Below are 20,673 nucleotides of genomic sequence, written 5' to 3'. Positions count from 1 at the left end.
TGCACCCTGAGTGGTATTCAAACTTTTTGAACTGAGCCCCCCCCATTGGGTTATATTTTTTGGTTGCATCCCCGCAGAGCCCAGACAGGCTGGGTGGCCTCCTGAGTGAATCAGGGGGTGGAGGTAGCGCTCCCTCCCTGGACCCCATTTTGCGGAGCTGGCTCGAGCCCTGCCAGCTCTTGCCCCCCCAAATAGAAGTAAAACGATGCCTATGCCCAAGGATCTGTCCCCTGCCACCCCTCCCACCCCCAGCCTGGAGCCCTGAGTTCCCACCCCCCCTCCCCTGCTGGGCCCTGGCATTTTTATAGCATGTTGTGCGGGGCCTGAACAAGAAAAAGTTTGAGACCCCCTGCCACAGGCTACATGGGCAGAGCAGCTGCTGTCAGTGGCCCCCGGCAGCGGTCCCCAGGAGCAGCCGCTGTCGGTGGCCTCCAGCAGCAGTCCTGGGATGGCCGGAGCAGCCGCTGCTCAGCAGCCCCTGGCAGCTGGAGCCGATGGCCCTGGACCCCCCTCAGCAGCGGGCCCCCAGGGTGCCCCCCCAGCAGCGGCCCTCCACCCCCCCCCCAAGATTAGTCAGGGATGTTTATGGTATAAGTCATGGACAGGTCATGGGCTGTGAATTTTTGTTTACTGCCCATGACCTGTCCATGAATTTTACTAAAAATACCTGTGACTAAATTGTAGCATTACCCATGCATAAATGGTGTGAGGGGTCTTAACTACTACTCCAGGTGTTCACTTGGAATACCATCTGGGTTGCAGCCCTATGGCCTTCCTGTAGGTGGAGGATTGATTTCTGTCTGCCCCATCTCCACTAGGTTCACCCCTGGAGACTAAGGAGGGAGCGAGGAGGGGTAAATTTCAGCTGCTGTCCAAACAGCAGCAGGGAGCCATCTTCAGTGGTTGCAGTACAGGAAATATCACAACTGAAATCAGCACTCCTTTGAATACCATTTGCTGATGGGTCAGACAGCGCTGGCTGGTAACTCCATATAGTCAGTATACCAGCCAGTGGCTGGATATAAAGGAGATACCCAGGTGTAGTTTACATTGCATATTCCTCAACTCATCCATCCCCAAGCCCCGACTATGCATTGTAAAATTCAGGGTTCTTTCTCAGTTATTTTATGCTGCTTTGTTTTTGCCAGGCATTCCCAAATATGTATGTGTGGGGATAACTGCACCACTTTTGCTGATAGTATCAGATATACTTTGTATTCTGACTTAAATTTATTCCAGCTATATGTGTTTTTAAAGTAATTTGAAAGGTAAACAACGTGATACACAAGTCACATTTTGTTGCATCCGTGGCTAAAATGTTAGAATATTTTGAAGTGTCAACCTGTGAATACAAACTTTTGCTGATGAGGAAAGAATTAAGTATACAGGGTTTTCTTTTGATGTTTCCCTGACATATGGTGCTTCTAACCCAGTGACAAATTAATTGACTAGATATAAAAGAAATGGACAGCGCTTAGCAATAAAGGACAGGATATGCATTACAAGACAGCTGGTTCTGCCACTGCTGGACTATGGAAACAATACACATCGGACAGCTAATGAGTCTCTGTTGCATGAGATAGATTCTCTTTATAATAGAATTGCACGCTTTGTCTCTAAATGGGGTTATTATACACCCCATTGCACAATGTTTGAAGAGCTTGGTTGGCCCTTGTAGTAGGTTAGGAGAGAAATAAATTGGAAAACAATTGCACATAAGACCTTCAATCTATCAACTGGTCCATATTTATCCAAATTACCAGTACACGCTCCCAAAATACAAATCTGTGATACATTCAGGGATGGAGTGTTAACACAGAGAAGCCTGGTTTTCACAAGGCCACTTTTTCATTTGCTGTTGCTTTTTAAACATACAAAAAGCTTGAACCCAAAGTAACAAAAAATGTTAGAAGTCACTTTTAGAGACATAGTGAAACTCTGTGCAGCAGAATGAAAGTTCCATGTAATGCTTTGCATGTGCAAATTGTAGTTCATGTTACAGTGGGCTGCCTGGTTACAGAAGAGTTGTTCTGTGAAAAAATCACAACACCTCTTAGATTTTAAGGCCAGAAGGGCCCACTGTGATCATCTAGTCTGCCTTCCTGTTTAACACAGGCCCGAGGACTTCCCTAAATCAATTCGTCTCTGAACTAGAGGATAGCCTTAGAAAAACTTCCAATCTTGATTTTAAAATTGCCAGAGGTGGAGAATCCACCACAGCCCTTGGTAAGTTGTTCCAATAGTTACTTATGTTCTCTGTTAAAAATGTATGCCTTATTTTCAGTCTGAATTTCTCTAGTTTCAGCTTTCAGCAATTGGATCTTGTTAGATCTTTGTCTGTTAGCCTGAAGAGACCACTATCACACATTTGTTCCCCATGTATGTACTTACAAATTGTATTCAAATCATCCCTTAATCTTCTCTTTGTTAAAATAAATGGATTGAGCGCCTTGAATTTCTCACTATCAGGAACGTTTTCCATCCTTGAATCATTCTTCTTGCTTTTCTCTTAACCCTCTACAATTTATCATCGTGTTTCTCGAATTGTGGGCACCAGAGCTGGACATAGTATTTGAGCAGTATTTGCACCAGTGCCAAATACAGAAGTAATATAACTTCCCTACTTCTATTAGACATTTCCCTTTTTATACAGCCGAGGAGTGTGTTACTCTTGTGGCCACAGCATCCCACTGGAAGTTCATGTTCAGCTGATTATCCACCATGCCCCCTAAATCTCTTTCAGAGTCACTGCTTCCCAGGATAGAGTCCCCCATCCTGTAAGTATGGCCTACATTTTGTGTTCCTAGATGTATAATTTTACACTTAGCCATATTACAATGCATATTGTTTGCTTGTGTCCATCTTACCAAGCAATCCAGATCACTCTGTATCAGTGACCTGTCCTCTTCATTATTTACCATTCCCCCAAACTTTATGTCATCTGCACACTTTATGAGTGATGATTTTGTGTTTTCTACCAGGCATTGATAAAAACTTATAAGGGGTACCTCTGAATAAATTATCGTAGTTTAAGACCAGGATTTTCAAAAGTAACTTGTGATTTTTGGATGCTCAACTAGATACGCTTTAAAAGGTCCCAATTTTCAGAAAGTGCTGAAAACCAGGCCCTGTGAAGATGTTAAGGTTGGGCATCCAAAAGTTGAGGGATCCCAAATCACGCCTCACTTTTGAAAATCTTGGCCCAGGTACCATACAATGTTGAGTGATGAATATAGATCATGCACAGCAGTTACACACTGTTGTAGGTCTCCTTTTTTCACACCCACAAAAGAATCCCCAATAAGGATAGCTGCACTATCCATGAAGCAGGTAGGTGAAAAGGATGTTCATCAAAGCCAGTCTAAATGACCAAGCCTGCCTACTTCCTACTCAGTCTTTTTGTCATCTTCAACCTGGAAGTCTAGATCCCTTTATTCATTCCTTGTCGTTTAGTTCTGTTTCTGTTCAAACATGCTTCTTTTCCCCTTCCAGCTCTCCTGGGAGCAGAGAAGGATAAGATAGAAGATGAGTTTTTTAAATTAAAAAATGAGTAAAAAGGATAAAAAAACACAGAGAGAGATACAGTAAATGAGCCCCCAAATACAAAACAACTTGTTGTAAATGAGAGGACCAGACCTAATGCAGGCAGCCTTTCTAATGCTTGCTCCCTTGTGCTTAGACTCTAGACTTGACCAGGATAAGCATCTTCTACAAAAAATGTCCAGAAGTTCACTGGCCCCACAGTCTCCTAATCTGCCTCATGGAGTCCCAGTATAACACTACAGCTTCTTCTGTCTGTCAGGCTCCAGACTCACCTTGTGATGACATGATATCCAGGGCCCTGCTTTTCTTACCAGACCCACACCCTTTCTACTCTTTCTATTTACTTTCCATCCATGTTTTTTAGCCTTTCAGGTGTTCTGAGGATTAGCTGAGTTCAGTATCTCCTGAGTTCCTCTCCTTTCTGGACCCTGTCAGCACGCTAGTGCTCCCTCTCCAGATCAGATAAGCAACTGGGGATGTTCTATCCATGCTCTCTTCTCCTTTGCTCTTTGTGTCAGGATTGCATCATTCATCAGCCCTACCCTAACTTTCATTGGCCATTGTCTTCCTCAACAACTTCTAAAGAAGATCACTACTTCCTTCTGCCAACTTTCTCCAGTACAATTGACCTGCTTACCAGAAAACCCAATGTCACCTGAAAGTGAGAATAGGCATTTGCATGGCACTGTCATAGCCGGTGTCGCAAGATATTTACATGCCAGATGCGCTAAGGATTCATATGTCCCTTCATGCTTCAACCACCATTCCACAGACATGCTTCCATGCTGATGACGGGTTCTGCTCAATAACAATTCAAAACAGTGCGGACCAATGCATGTTCATTTTCATCATCTGAGTCAGATGCCGCCAGCAGAAGATTGATTATCTTTTTTTGGTGGTTCGGGTTCTGTAGTTTCCGCATTGGAGTGTTGCTCTTTTAAGACATCTGAAAGAATACTCCACATCTCGTCCCTCTCAGATTTTGGAAGGCACTTCAGATTTTTAAAGCTTGGGTGGAATGCTTTAGCTATCCTCAGAAATCTCACATTGGTACCTTCTTTGCGTTTTGTCAAATCTGCTGTGAAAGTGTTCTTAAAATGAACAACATGTCCTGGGTCATCATCCGAGACTGCTATAATATGAAATATATGGCAGAATGTGGGTAAAACAGAGCAGGAGGCATACAATTCTCTCCCAAGGAGTCCAGTCACAAATTTAATTAATGCATTATTTTTTTAATGGGTGTCATCAGCATGATGCATGGAAGCATGTCCTCTGGAATGGTGGCCGAAGCATGAAGGGGCATATGAATGTTTCGCATATCTGGCACATAAATACCTTCCAATGCTACAAAAGTCTCATGCAAACCCCTGTTCTCGCTTTCAGGTGACATTGTAAATAAGAAGCGGGCAGCGTTATCTTCCACAAATGTAAACAAACTTGTTTGTCTTAGCAGTTGGCTGAATAAGAAGTAGGACTGAGGGGACTTGTATCAGAGTGGTAGCCATGTTAGTCTGTATCAGCAAAAACAATGAGGAATACTTGTGGCGCCTTCGAGATGAACACATTTATTTGGGCATAAACTTTCATGGAAGTTTTACACTGCTTTGGTTTTGAATGCAGTTATGTAACAAAAAAAAATCTACATTTGTAAGTTGCACTTTCATGATAAAGAGCTTGCACTACAATACTTGTATGAGGTGAATTGAAAAATACTATTTCTTTTATCATTTTTACAGTGCAGATATTTGTAATAAAAATAATAATATAAAGTGAGCACTGTACACTTTGTATTAAGTGTTGTAATTTAAGTTAATATATTTGAAAATGTAGAAAAACATCCAAAAATATTTAATACATTTCAATTGGGATTCTATTGTTTAACAGTGCGATTAAAACTGCGATTAATCACGATTATTTTTTTTGAGTTAATAGTGTGAGTTAACTGCAGTTAATCAATAGCCCTAGTTCTAAGCCTTCATTTGATAAGCACAACCTCAAGTGTTAAAATTGTGAGTCAGGCCCCCCAAAATCACGAGATTGGCCTAAAAATGATATTTTTAAAAAAGTTTTTTATTTGCGTTTTGGTTTTGAGCCTTTTGGATGTACACATTTTCCATCCTTTCTCTGCAACCACAAGGGCTAGAAACTTGTTTTTTAAATGATAGCTGAAATTCTCATAATCACCTTACCGCAGGAGCAGGGTACCAAGAAAAACAACAAGTATTGAGAGACGTGGCGACACTGGTAAAAGAACATTTCTACACTCACAGCATACAGAAGGGGGATCATTCTTTCTCATTATCTAACAAACTTAGATGCCTGCTATGTCTTTTTTTTGTAGAAGGATGATTATATTAAATAATAATAATTATCTCAGTCTGAGCGGTCGGGTTGCCATCTCTGAGGTACAAAAAAACAGGACATCCAGAATGATCCCAGGCCCATAAAACTGAACAACTGGTAGTGTGTACTGAGCACATTTACAAATTTCCCAGGACAGCCTCTTCAAAAAAGGGATGATTTTGGGAAAACCTGGACAGGTGGCAACATCACTGAGAGTGGTGAAGCATTAGCCCCATTGAAATGTGCAAAGCCATGATATAGACCTTACATAATACACGTATTTACTCAGGTAAAATAAATTAGACCTTAAACCATATTTGGAAGCAATCTTTCATCATTGAAAGTCTCTAGTGGCCATGGAGTTCCTCTGGGAACTTATGGCTTGTTACATCCATGTACTGCATAGGTTCTGTTGTAATGTGTGGGACGAGAAGACATATGACAAGGAAAAATTACTCACTGGTAATTGTGTTTGTCATAGTCATCCCTAATTTTCCTTTCCTCCCACATCCCCTTGGGGGCTCTCTCAATTAGTGCTGTGTGTTGTTTGGTTTTCTTATATATTTATTTGCTCTGCAGGATTCTGTTTGGAGGAGAAATTGGGCGGGCTGGTTCTTTTATACAGGCTGTGATTGACAGTTTGGTTGACTCCTTACTTCCAGGTTGGTGGAGCTATATCCCTTAGTGTAATGTGATGGGGGTGGGAGAAGGGGACTACAATAAACACAATTACTGGTAAGTAATTTTCTCCTTGACTATATTTCTGGTGACTCTGTTTTATACCCTCTGTGCCAAAGCAGGTTTGCTGATGACAGTGTTTAAGAATATTTAATTCTTGGTACGAACTAGCTGGGTGTTTGCCTTAATGAGCTATCCCACTGCTATCACAACAACTTTAAATACCTTATGGCTAGCAAGGCAGAGACTGACACACGGGCAGCTTTGTTTCTGCAAATAGCTGCTAGATTTACTTGCATCTTTCAGCTGGGTTGATATAAATACAGGTTGTCCTGTTGTTACTGTGACAGCAAATAAGAGCACTTATGAACTGTTGCTGTTCTGCTTATCTTGTCTCTTAGGAAAAGGAAAAGCTGTATGTAGAGCTGAAGCACATCTTGGCCCGGCAGCCTGGGCCCGAAGCGGCAGAACAGTTGCAGCTCTACCGACACACCCTCCGAGAGAAGACCAAGCAACTGAAAGTAAGAGATGCCCTTCATGGGATTAATCAGAAAGGGAATCCATCTGAAGGGCTGCTATGCTTATAGGACTACATCAGTGCTTTGCACAGGGAAGGCTGTCTTCCCAAGGAGTCTTTTGGTGCTGAGAACCTGAGCCTCAATCTCTGGCTGGAGGTGGGGGCAAGGAGTTAAAAATGTTTCACTGTCAGGGGGTTTTCAGAAGACTGTAATTCTTCACAGTGCTTTCACTGCTTTTGTGCAGCCTGGCCAATAATACTGCAGTGCAGTAAGGGGGATAGCAAGTGAGAAAAGATAAGAAAGAATAATGTCAGGGAAAATGGAACAAGCTCTTTAAAATAGGACACTTCCTAAACTATAGCTGCGTATCAAAAGACACCTTTGTTTTCCTGTGATGTTACTTGGCTATACAGTTATTTAGCAGTTCAGCCGTTTCCTCTCAGCTTTTTATGCATCCATATTCCACACTAAGCTGTGATGCCAAAGACTTTTTAACTGTGGGGAATGGGCATAGTTTTCTTCATTTACGAGTCTTGTCTTGTCCTAAACAAATATTTCTGATGTTTGTCAAAAAAGGATAATTCAACATTTCCCTACATTCTCCATGAAACACTGGCCTAAGAGTCACAGCTCTTCCCACCTCACTGCCAAAAAATCATCAGGCTGTTGGAAGGAGTTCAGAGGGGAATAGCACTAATAACAAAAGGCTGAAAATATTGATTTACTAGGAAAGATTAAAATAACTGGATATGCTCAGCTTGATTAGTCAATAGATACAAGTAAGAGGACAAATAGGACCAACAGTCAAAGATGGAAGAATAACTATAAAATGTCTCTACAAGCAAAGACTGGCCCATCAGTTGAGAAGCATCCTTTCTAAGAATCGTCTGAAACCTAACCATTTCCATTAGCCGTTGAGGGCAGATCAATAAGTAGATCCTCCATTTCATCCAAATAAATCTGTGAAAGAACACCTTGTATTTCAGTCCAGGAATAGCATGCTGCATAAATATTACTAACTCAACAGGTTTACTTGGACAAGATATAGGGCCTGTTTATTGGTCTGCCCTCAGAGGCTAACCGAAACAGTTACATTTTAGAAATTGACTTCTTTTTCATAGATTCATAGATTTTTAAGGCCAGAAGAGACCATTGAATCATCTAGTCTGACTTCCTGTCTAGCACAGGGCAGAGAGTTTCATCCAGTTATCCCTATATTGAACCCAGTAACCTATGTCTCACTAAAGCTTATCTTCCAGAAAGGGATCCTGTCTTGATGTGAAGACTTCAACAGATGCAGAATCCACCACTTCCCTTGGTTTTGTTCCAATGGTGTTTTGGTTCTGAAGTGGACAGAACTGTACATGTTACTGTGGGTACATTGCCGAGCACTTACATGACATTTCTCTAGTCTACAGTACAGTGTTGTATAATGCCAGTGCTACCTGTTAACTGTGCTTTCTGTATGAAAGTCCATAACAATATTCATAGCCTCTCTGCTGGGGAAAACAAAGGGAGGTTGTTTTACTAATGTGTAAGCTTCCTAAGCATTCTGAGAATAGAATTTAGTAATATTATGTTTATTTGTTTCATTAAACAAAGAAGAAATGAAAGTGCAATTAGAATATTAATGTACAGCATATTACTCTAAACGCTCATCCACATGGACATTTTGAGATACTACAGATACATGCGGCTTAATTTCATTTTTTCTTAAATGAGTGAAATCTTCTAATAAGTGAGTCGAAAACATTTTCACACTCCTTTTAACATGCTAGTGGAAACTGTTCCTAAATCTTGTTATTTCTCTCACAGTGCATTGTGCGTACATTAGCCTCACGTCTTATTACAGGGCTGACAAGAATAATCTATCTTAACCCCTTGTCACTAGAAATCAGGATTTCCTGGTTCTGAAGAGCTGCCTCATGGAAAACGTTTTGAAGGTGTGATCATGAGAAGCAATTCTACTTATATGAAATGTAGGGCTCTTCCCTTGTTCTTGACTATATGAAAGCAAGAGCCTTCTCCCAAGAGTTCATCTGCTCCTTCAGCTCCTTTCCCTGTTGAAGTCATCATCTTCTATTTCTGCATCATAATCAACTCTACACCAACCATGGGGAAAATCCTCCAGGAGCAGATGATATTTACCCTCAATAAACAAGGAGCCTGTTTTTATGTAAATCTTAGTTATCTGGAAGAAGAGAAAAGAAATGCAAAAAATGTAAAATAGAAGCAGGAGTTTAGCAAAGATGAATGTGATTCAAAGTTTTCCTTAGAGTTCTCATTGGTCTTTAATGCATTAAATTGCTGCTGTGTACATTTTTACTTCCTCACACACAATATTGTATTAGCAAACAGGCATACATGCTATTCTCCTGTGCCAGGTCAACATATGTTTATGGGTTGAGTAAAAACTTCACTGAGACAGATAGCTGTGAACTCACCCTTTGGTTTATGTAACTGTAAGGCTAGAGCTGCCTTGTGGAAGAACCTGCGAGGCATCAGTGTCCCTGATATCCTCCTGAGGTTAATTCAAGACCTACATAATGACTCAGAGGCATGGGTGCATTGAGGTACCCTCAGGTCTCACAGATTTCACACTAGATCCAGAGTGAAGTAGGGATATGTCCTGGCTGCAGCCCTCTTCTTCTGCACAATAGATTGCTTCCTTGAACATATCTCCACAAATATCATTATAACTGTCAATTTAACTTCTTTACCAACCCGGATTATGCGGATGATGTCATCCTCTTTGGTCAGGATGAAAACAATCTTAAAGCTACACTAGAGAGCTTCCAGCACGAGGCACCTGCTCTTGGGCCAAGGATTTCTTGGGTAAAAGCAAAAATCCAGAGTGTTGGCATAAAAGTTGTGGTACAAGACATCTCTGCTTCTGGACAAACCCATGGAAGTAGTGGATAACTTCATCTACCTATAAAGAAAAGGAGGACTTGTGGCACCTTAGAGACTAACAAATTTATTTGAGCATAAGCTTTCGTGAGCTACAGCTCACTTCATCAGATGCATCTGATGAAGTGAGCTGTAGCTCACGAAAGCTTATGCTCAAATAAATGGGTTAGTCTCTAAGGTGCCACAAGGACTCCTTTTCTTTTTGCGGATACAGACTAACATGGCTGCTACTCTGAAACGTTCATCTACCTAGGCAATAAATTGTCTTCAAACAGATGCAGCCCACCAGACATTCTAAGGAGAACTGGTTTAGCAGCCTCGGCAATGGAGGACCTGTATACGGTGTGGAGTGAACAAAAGTTGGAACTATATACAAAAGTATGGTTTTATGAAGCCTGCTCACGTCAGATTCTCTTAGGTGGATCTGAAACAGGGACGTTGCTTAAAAAAAACATAAGGAAGTTGGTGCCATTTCATATGCATTGTCAGCAATGACTACTGGGTATAGGATGGTTTGACTTTATCAGTAATAGGGATGTAGCATTGAGTACTGGCCCAGAGAGGACTGAAGTCATCATTGGCCACTGCTGACTTTTTGGTCATGTTGCCCACCTTTGAGACAAAATCCCTGCACATCAAACTCTGAAGATTGGCCTTGAGATGAAGCAGGAATGCTGCCTGGTCATGGACTGGTGGTGGCCATGTGGTTGCCTGTGTTTCACCTGGCTGCATCAGAGCCTTAATAACTCTTAGATGCCTGGAATAAAGCTGTACAGAGTGCTCCCGGACACTCGATGCTCTGGACCTCTGCTGTCGAAGGGTACGGTTGTTGTTATTGTAAGGATAAGCCCCCACTTAAGACAAAAGGAGTATGTGAACCCACCCACAGGCTTTTGCTGAGTATTGTTTTGGGCAGGGGTGTGTGGGCATGTGTGTGTATGAAGGAGAACAGTCAAAAAACTGGGAGAGACCGAGGACAGAACAGTGAGCGAGGTAGAGGCAAAAAACAAGAAAGCCAAGCAGTAGCCGATGAGCACAGTGTGACCCTGGAAAAAACTAGAGAGAATTTTTGGGTCTGTTGACTAAGGAGGCTTGGGGTTATAAGTAAGGCAAAGATTTTGTCACAGTTATTTTAGTAAAAGTCATGGACAGGTCACAGGCAATAAACAAAAATTCACGGAGCCCGTGACCTGTCCGTGACTTTACTAAAAATAACTGGGAGCAGGGTTACATAGGGGGAGGAATGGAGTCCAATGGGTGAGGGGGGGACTGTCAGGCAAAGACCCCTGGCTCCAGCGGCTGCAGCAGGGGGCGCAGCCAGGAGGGGGCGCACGGCCCAGGGATGCTGTGGGGCAGGGGCGCACAGCCCCTGCTGCAGCTCCCACCACGGGGCTGGGGCACATGAGCCCAGATGCAGCCCCTGGCAGAAGCTGCCAGGCTGGGGTGCACAGCCAGGCTGCAGTCCCCCCACTCCTTGCAAACCACAGGGCAGGGGCTGCAGGGTCCTGATTCCAGCTCTCCAGCTTGCAGTTGCAAGCTGTTGCAGCAGGGCAAGGGCACACAGTCCTGCCTCAAGCTCCCGCTTCAGCTGTTGTCAGCTGAAGGTGGAAGAAGTCACAAAGGTCCGGTAAAGTCACGGAATCCGTGACTGCTGTGACCTCCATGACTAAATTGTAGCCTTAGTTATAAGCTAAGAAACTGCTCCTATTGTTCTTGGTTCCTCCTGCATTTGGAGAAGCAGGACTTTATGTGTTCCTTGTAAATAAACAATGTTGCATCATAGAAAATACCTGACTCTCACCAATTTCTCTTCCTAACTGGAACATCGCCAGGGCTCCAAACTTTGACTAGTCTCAATATTCTTCTTTCTGCAGCAGGAAAGTGCTTTTGGTATGACCCTATTTCCAAATTAATTGATTTAAATGGGATTGGGATCATGCCAATAATTGTATCGATGATGCCATATTGCTTATGTGGAGTTAATTATATTCTATAATACAGTGGGTCCTCTTGAACAAAAATGCAATATTAAAGTTCCTGTTCGCTTCTGATGAGGCAGATCTTGTAAAGTCTGCATGAAATAGGTATTTATGAGTGTCTTGAAAGGGTGCACAACAGAAGGTACATTAATGCTAGTAGAAGAGGATGACTTTTCAACTATGTCTAAAATCGTCCTTCAGTTAGAAACATTAATGACGTAATGGTATAGGCAGATGGCCGAAAGATTCCAGAGTAACATTTGCTCTACTCCCTGGAAGTCTAGGCCCCAGCCAGCTTTCTCCTGATTAGTAAATATAGAAAGCACAACTCTAACTGTAAGCATTTTGAAATGTCCGGCTCACATTATATCTCTCAGCTCTCCCTCATTAAACTGGACAACTTTCATTTTAAGAGCCACAGTTTTCTCTAACCCCCACAAATATGCCTTTACCTTACTTTCACTGCTGAAAATTATATACATCAGAAATTAATAATCAAGACACTGAAATGCTAGGAAAATATAACTTGTGGTAAAGAGATGGATCCTATGCCATTTTAAAACTCCCTGCTTAATTATTTGTCTGTGCTCCTTGTTTTGGGTCTTTGGCTCACATTTGGGTCCAGGAAGGTGGAGGACTACAGTAAATGTTGTTAATGTCTCTCAAAAGCTGCTTGGTGAAATACGCAGTGTAGCTTTAACTCTGTAAACTGTCTTCAGGTGGGCAGAGATTTTATCTGATAGGGGAGAAGGGAGTGTGTGAAAGATGTAACCTGTGAAGCTGTGAAGCTTATTTTTTGCTTTTGGTTGGTTAGGTTTTGTCTTCAGAACTGAACATGTATGAATCACAGAGTCAAGAGTACAAGTATGAAATAGAGAGACTGGGCAATGAGCTCCTGAATGTGAAGAAGAAATACCTAACCCAGAAACGCAAGGAACAGCAGACCAAGTAAGGAATAATGTTAATTCTCTTGATCCGTCTCTCCAGCTAACCCTCAACCTTAGGCATGGCCCACCTCAGTTGCATCTGAGTGCCTACAAAGATATAAATGCAGAAAAGTTTGGGTGCTCTCAGAGTTCTTCCCTCTTCTCCTTGAGCAGGTCTAGACATTTTTAAAAAAAATCTTTAAATGTTTTTCTTTCGCATGTTCCTCTTCCTCCCTTTCTTTTCTCCCATCTTCTTGTATGTCTTCCATCTTCCTCTTCCTTTCTCCATCCTGTTCTTCCATTCTCTAGTCTCCTTTTTTTTGGCAACACTTACAGTATATTTGCTGCTTCAGGGTTGTATGTTATTGTGTGAATGCTATTGCATTAGGATGGGATTCATCATCACAGGTTGGGCACTAAGAAAGCACTGTTCCCCCACGAACACAACTGAACAATTCCATGGTTCACAAAGATCACCTGTCATAATTGTGGTGACTTCTGAGAGGGCCTAGGGCCATCCTATTGAGGTACCTGGAGATCAGTGCAAGGACTGTGAATTTGATCTGATATTGGGAAGGGAGAAAACTGCATTGAGTGGAGCACTGGGGTGATATGTTTACTTTGGTCTGAATCTCTTAGCAGATGCAATGCAGCATGTTACACCAGCTGGAGCTATTTTAAGGCTGTTGTATTCATTCCTATGTTACCCACACAATATAAGGCACCCCACCTATACCCTACCGAGGGCTCAAGGCATGACCTGGTCAATTTAGCACCACCACATTTTCCTGACCGAGGGCTCAGGGTGTAAGGCACCTACTCTTTCCCATGGGGCTCCAGGAGAAACCTGGCCAATTTAAGTACCTGCCATTTCCCACGGGGCTCCAGGCTCTACGGGTCTGCGTTACCTTTTCCCAGTGAAAGAGTCTTACACAGCTGTGCTTTAAACATCTATTTATTAGCAACACACACAGAATACGTGTAACAAACAAATCTCTTATGCTCACTACTCCCAATATACAGACAAATTTCTCCTGTTGGCCAGTCAGGATCCACTCATCTGAGGGTTCCCGGCGATGCCTCTGCATGTCACGGTCGTGCAGGGGGTCAGAGTTCCAGCAGCTTGATGTTGAATTGTGGTCCGGAAATGGTTCCCAAAGAGCATTGTTTTTCATTTACATTATATAGGTAAAATGAGCTACCTCCTTCAAACTTATCACATTGTCCCACACTCCTAGATAACAAAAAATTTAACCAATTACACACTGGCACCTGTGTGTCCTCCTTCCTGCCCAAGTTTTTATACATTTTTATCTTTCATGCCTTCTATGAAATTGTAACTTAGTTGTAACTTAGTTGTCACCTCCTCTGTTTATGCAGATGGTCAGCATAAAAATGCTGGTCAGAGCTTATTTTACCATTTATTGGATCAGTGTGCCCATATCTGCGTCCACCAGCATGGGGTGGATCTCCTGGCCTGCTATAGATGAGAAGAAGCATTCATTGCCATTATTGCTAAGGGCCATGAGACTGTAAACTATCCTTATCATTGGTGCGAGGACATAGAATCATAGAATCATAGAATATCAGGGTTGGAAGGGACCCCAGAAGGTCATCTAGTCCAACCCCCTGCTCGAAGCAGGACCAATTCCCAGTTAAATCATCCCAGCCAGGGCTTTGTCAAGCCTGACCTTAAAAACCTCTAAGGAAGGAGATTCTACCACCTCCCTAGGTAACGCATTCCAGTGTTTCACCACCCTCTTAGTGAAAAAGTTTTTCCTAATATCCAATCTAAACCTCCCCCACTGCAACTTGAGACCATTACTCCTCGTTCTGTCATCTGCTACCATTGAGAACAGTCTAGAGCCATCCTCTTTGGAACCCCCTTTCAGGTAGTTGAAAGCAGCTATCAAATCCCCCCTCATTCTTCTCTTCTGCAGGCTAAACAATCCCAGCTCCCTCAGCCTCTCCTCATAACTCATGTGTTCCAGACCCCTAATCATTTTTGTTGCCCTTTGCTGGACTCTCTCCAATTTATCCACATCCTTCTTGAAGTGTGGGGCCCAAAACTGGACACAGTACTCCAGATGAGGCCTCACCAATGTCGAATAGAGGGGAACGATCACGTCCCTCGATCTGCTCGCTATGCCCCTACTTATACATCCCAAAATGCCATTGGCCTTCTTGGCAACAAGGGCACACTGCTGACTCATATCCAGCTTCTTGTCCACTGTCACCCCTAGGTCCTTTTCCGCAGAACTGCTGCCTAGCCATTCGGTCCCTAGTCTGTAGCTGTGCATTGGGTTCTTCCGTCCTAAGTGCAGGACCCTGCACTTATCCTTATTGAACCTCATCAGATTTCTTTTGGCCCAATCCTCCAATTTGTCTAGGTCCTTCTGTATCCTATCCCTCCCCTCCAGTGTATCTACCACTCCTCCCAGTTTAGTATCATCTGCAAATTTGCTGAGAGTGCAATCCACACCATCCTCCAGATCATTTATGAAGATATTGAACAAAACCGGCCCCAGGACCGACCCTTGGGGCACTCCACTTGATACCGGCTGCCAACTAGACATGGAGCCATTGATCACTACCCGTTGAGCCCGACAATCTAGCCAGCTTTCTACCCACCTTATAGTGCATTCTTCCAGCCCATACTTCCTTAACTTGCTGACAAGAATACTGTGGGAGACTGTGTCAAAAGCTTTGCTAAAGTCCAGAAACAATACATCCACTGCTTTCCCTTCATCCACAGAACCAGTAATCTCATCATAAAAGGCGATTAGATTAGTCAGGCATGACCTTCCCTTGGTGAATCTATGCTGGCTGTTCCTGATCACTTTCCTCTCATGCAAGTGCTTCAGGATTGATTCTTTGAGGACCTGCTCCATGATTTTTCCAGGGACTGAGGTGAGGCTGACTGGCCTGTAGTTCCCAGGATCCTCCTTCTTCCCTTTTTTAAAGATTGGCACTACATTAGCCTTTTTCCAGTCATCCGGGACTTCCCCCGTTCGCCTCGAGTTTTCAAAGATAATGGCCAATGGCTCTGCAATCACAGCCGCCAATTCCTTCAGCACTCTCGGATGCAACTCGTCCGGCCCCATAGACTTGTGCACGTCCAGCTTTTCTAAATAGTCCCTAATCTCCACAGAGGGCTGGCCATCTCTTCCCCATTTTGCGATGCCCAGCGCAGCAGTCTGGGAGCTGACCTTGTTAGTGAAAACAGAGGCAAAAAAAGCATACTTAGTTGAGGGTGATGTAGTGGTGTGTGCCACTTCTTCTAAGTGTATCCCCTCACTTACCAACATCACTTTGGTCATGGCTGGATTGAGCTTCAGCCAGCTGCCCTGGCCCATGGTCAGGAGACTGTTTTGCAGCAACAGCATCTCTGTCTGACATCAACTTAGGATGGTCCCGGTATTGGTGCTGATCAGATACGGTTGGAGGAGACCCTTTGCCACTTTCTCTATTATCTCACTCAGAAATAGGAGTTTGGATTCAGGGTGGTAACTGGGCAGCTCAGGTGCATCTACTGAAGGCTTCTCAAGCACTGACTGGACTGTGGATCTCAAGGCATTTTACAAATATTCAAATATTCAATATTCAAATATTCAAACTGCACAGCACCCTGATGGGGGAGGTAGTTCTTCTTCTGAATGCATATTCCTAGTGTTGGGATAAAGTATCCCTGGTGCCGCAGAACCTTGGAGAAAAACCACGCTCATTGGGGCTGCATGAGTGCTCCCTTGTGGCTGCAGAAATTCATTACCCACAGCTTTAGACGGGAGGAGCAATGCCCAAGCACTTCTTTCTTCTCCTCAGCTGCACCTACAGTCTTTCTTTGCTAGACTTCTCACCCCTTTCTACCTCAGGCTGTGTCTGAATCTTTTTGTATCTAGTTAGTCACTAGTGTTTTAGCCAATGCTGAATGTTTTAGTTTGATGGTAGGTAATTTCCCTGTACAGTCACAGAGCACAGTTGAGCATTCAAACCAGCTGCTCTCAATTTTCAGAAGTGACCAGTGTTTTTTGGGTGTTCCACTTGTGATGTCTTAAAGGGGCCTAATTTTCAGGTGGTGGGTGCTTGACACAGTCTGAAAAATCAGGCCCCATTATGGTGCCTCAGGTTGAACCCAGAATCACTAGTCATGTTTGGAAAGGTAGATATTTTCCCCAAGGAGAGGTTTCTAGGGGATGATGTAATTTTGCAGTTGGATGGTTTGATTTCCAGTAATGTTTTTTTGCATGAGCCAGTTTTCCTTCCACCCATCTTCTCCCCCAGCCTGCCCCCTCAGACACTCCAAACTCAATTTTTCCATTTTTGTTGACTGTGATTCAAAGCTACCTGCACTTGTCTTTGCCTTAACTGTATTTTAGAGAGCAAACAGTACTGATGGTGGAACTAGCAAAATAGTCAGTAATAACAAGTGACCTTTGTCCATCTGCAAATTGTATAAAGCTGCCTCGATGTTGGAATTATCAACAATTGTTCACTGCTAATGGCCTTCCTGGAGTTTTAGGATCAATACATGAGGCTCCCATAATGTCTAACAATCCATTTCCAACAGTTAAGTGTCCTCTTGAAAACACTTTTAATGTTTACAGTTTGGACCTTGGTTTCATATTAGCTTTTGTGCATGAGAAGAAAAGAAATATGCTCCTGTTTTGCTGTATGTCTGTAGCTAGAATTGATGTCCTGTTATAATTGTATTGAGAATCACATTACTCAGGACATGATTTCTTTTACCTTGCCTGGGATGGTTATGTTTGCAGCTGTCAGTTACAAACAGTGATAAAGAGGTTCCCGTCATTGGTCAGTTTATGCCAGTCCCACAGGGCTGGCTCCAGGCACCAGCGAAGGGAGCAGGTGCCTGGGGCGGCCAATAGAAAGAGGCGGCACTCCGTCAGTTGTTGGGGCAGCACGTCCGGGTCTTCGGCGGCAATTCGGCGGCGGGCCCATCATTCCCTCCCTTCCACTTCGGCGGCAGCTCAATCGGTTTTTTTCCCCTTTCTTTTTTTTCGCCGCTTGGGGCAGCAAAAAAGCTGGAGCCAGCCCTGCAGTCCCATCATTTTGTTTAAAAGTTAAGGATTAAACTCAGTAGTTGAATTTAGCAGGCCATCTCTCCCTGGCAGCCACCTGCAGGGGCCAGGCACAAGGCCAATCCTTTGAGCATGGGTGTTTGTTCCCTGCTAGCCACACCCTATGTGTGTTCTGGGAATCCATCCAAGTGCCAATGCTGAGACTTGTCCAGGACCTCAGTGATTTATGTTGCCCCACACCTGTTTCAGAGGTTGACAACATTGTTTTGGCTCCCAGCCCTGACTCACACTCCTCCTCTGGAAGGTCGCTAGAGCTGAGCAAAATTCTTTTGGTGAATAGTTTATTTGCCAAAAACAAAATGCAGTTTCAGGTTGATTGAAACTGTTTGCTGTTGATCCCTGTTCCAATGGTTTATTTATGAAAAGTAGGAAAGCGTCAAAAGAAGAGATTGAGACAGCCCATAACTCAGTGGTTAGGGTGACCTGCAAAACCCAAGTCCAAATTCCTTCTCCAGAACAGTGGGAATTGAATTTGGGGCTTCCACAAACTATGGGAGTGCCCTAGCCACCACTGCTCCTTCTCCTTCATTTGACCCAGCTTACATTTTGTTGACATTTCATGTTCAGTTCAACCCAAAATTAAATTTTTTTTGACTTGATCATTGTAATAGCGGCAAATGGCTGTTGTGGCTGCCTTTGCTGATAAAAAGAGAATCCCGTTGGTGCAACAGCATTGGCAACATTACTGACTATGCTGGTATGCAGCTGAGTTAATGCTCCTTGATAGCACTGCAGAAAGGTGTAATCTAAAGGCCTTTATTGATTTGCACGGTACTGCCCTCTTTTGTGATTTAAAGTCTTGGTTATTGAAGTGATGTGGCTTTCCATGGCTGTAATGATTGGTGGACTTGCATGGGACCTTAGCTTTGGATTTGGCTTCAAGCAGGAAATCTTGTGTTTGGGACTGTAAACGTTTAGTCCTCTTTTTCTGATCCCTGGCCCTCCCTGACAGCATCCCCAGCTCCCTCTGACATTCTTTCTTCCTCCCTTTTCTCCCCTACCACTACTTGTTACTTTTCTTCTCCATTACCTCTCCTGGTTCCCTCCAACACCATGGTATTGGTTTGATCTCAGAGGATTGGTCATGGGATATGGAGCCTTTAGTCGCCTCTAGGTCGCCTGCTTGAATCCAGATCAGAGACCTGATCCATTAGCCCTTTCCTGTGTGAGTAGCTGCACTGACTACAGGCGGTAACCAGAAAGTCATTACCACCTGACAGCTTGAACAACGATGCTGTGTGAAACAGTACCTGGTGCACAAGAATCAGCAACACTGCAGTTGGCACCCTTGCTGACAGCCTCAGTGGGCACCCACAGTTTGAAAGGACATGGAGCTGGGCCAACCTTCTCGCTCCAGCCTTTGGATTGAAGTACACTGCGGGTGGCAATACCTGTCAAGATGGGGCACCTCAGGCCCCAGGGCTGTCAGCCTGGCACTTTCCCTCAGCACTATGTTGACTTTGTTAAAAATATTTACAAGTGGTTTGGTTTATTTGTGTGCATCTAACCCAGGGGTGGGCAAACTATGGCTTGGGAGCTGCATCCGGCCCTTCAGACATTTTAATCTGGCCCTCAAGCTCCCGCTGGGGTGTGGGGTCCGGGGCTTGCCCCGCTCTGGTGCTCCAGTCAGGGAGCAGGGTCGGGGGCTTGCCCCGCTCTGCGCGTGCCGTGGCTCCGCGCAGCTCCTGGAAACAGCACTATGTCCCTCCTCCGGCTCCTACATGCAGGGGCAGCCAGGGGGCTCCACACGCTGCCCCTGCCCCAAGCGCCACTCCCACAGCTCCCATTTGCTAGGAACTGAGGCCAATGGGAGCTGCAGGGATGGTTCCTGCAGACGGGGCAGCACGCAGAGCCACTCCTCCACATAGGAGCGGGAGAGGGGACATGCCGCTGCTTCCAGGAGCTGCTTGAGGTAAGCGCTGCCTGGAGTCTGCAATCCTGACCTCCTCCCACACCCCAACCCCCTGCCCCAGCCATGATCCCCCTCCTGCCCTCTGAACTCCTCAGTCCCAACCCGGAGCACCCTCCCTTGCCCCAGCCCCTCATATTCAGCCCCACCCCAGAGCCTGCACCCCCAGCCGGAGCCCTCACCCACCTCCTCACACCCCAACCCCATGTCCCAACCTGGAGCCCCCTCCTGCACCCTGAACTCATTTCTGGCTCCACCCAGAGTCTGCACCCCCACCTGGAGCCCTTATCCCCTTCCACACTCCAACCCCCAATTTCGTAAGCATTCATGGCCCGCCATACAATTTTCATGCCCAGATGTGGCCTTCGTGCCAAAAAGTTTGCCCTCCCCTAACCTAACCCAACCTGTGCTTAATCCCATGCTTCCACACAAATGACATGTGGAACAAGAAAACATCCCTGGCTTCCGTATGAGGTTTCTCTTGGATTTTTCTTTTTTCAGATAGTAATATTGGGGGGCCAAGGGAGAAATGCTAACTATAGGAAGCCATTTTTTTCACTGGGAGATCAATCCAGGGGCCAAGGAGATTGGGCAGGAATCAGCAAAGGCCAAAGATTAGCTGTTAAAGCAAAATGACAAAAAATACAAGGAAATTGTGTTCCTTTACAATAACTGTTTATTTAATCTTAACTAAGCTAGGGCCAGTCAATATGGCCTAGTTGACAGATTGGATGTGACTTAGGAAGCCTGGAATCTATTCCCAGT

General features: G+C 44.2%; 1 protein-coding gene across 2 annotated transcripts in view; it reads left to right on the top strand.

Moving 5' to 3' along the window:
- CFAP58 (cilia and flagella associated protein 58) overlaps positions 1–20,673 on the top strand; it is a 141,883-nt gene that overhangs the window by 79,568 nt on the left and 41,642 nt on the right. For both annotated transcript variants that reach the window (XM_048858401.2, XM_048858400.2), the window contains exons 16-17: positions 6,969–7,088; positions 12,789–12,922. In XM_048858401.2, the coding sequence (XP_048714358.2) occupies positions 6,969–7,088; positions 12,789–12,922 (254 nt within the window). The remainder of the gene's footprint in view (positions 1–6,968; positions 7,089–12,788; positions 12,923–20,673) is intronic.

Source organism: Caretta caretta, chromosome 7 (genome assembly GCF_965140235.1).
Source record: "Caretta caretta isolate rCarCar2 chromosome 7, rCarCar1.hap1, whole genome shotgun sequence".
Taxonomy (NCBI): domain Eukaryota; kingdom Metazoa; phylum Chordata; order Testudines; family Cheloniidae; genus Caretta; species Caretta caretta.
Note: the sequence above shows the minus strand (reverse complement) of the source record. Positions and strands in the feature narration are given on the sequence as shown.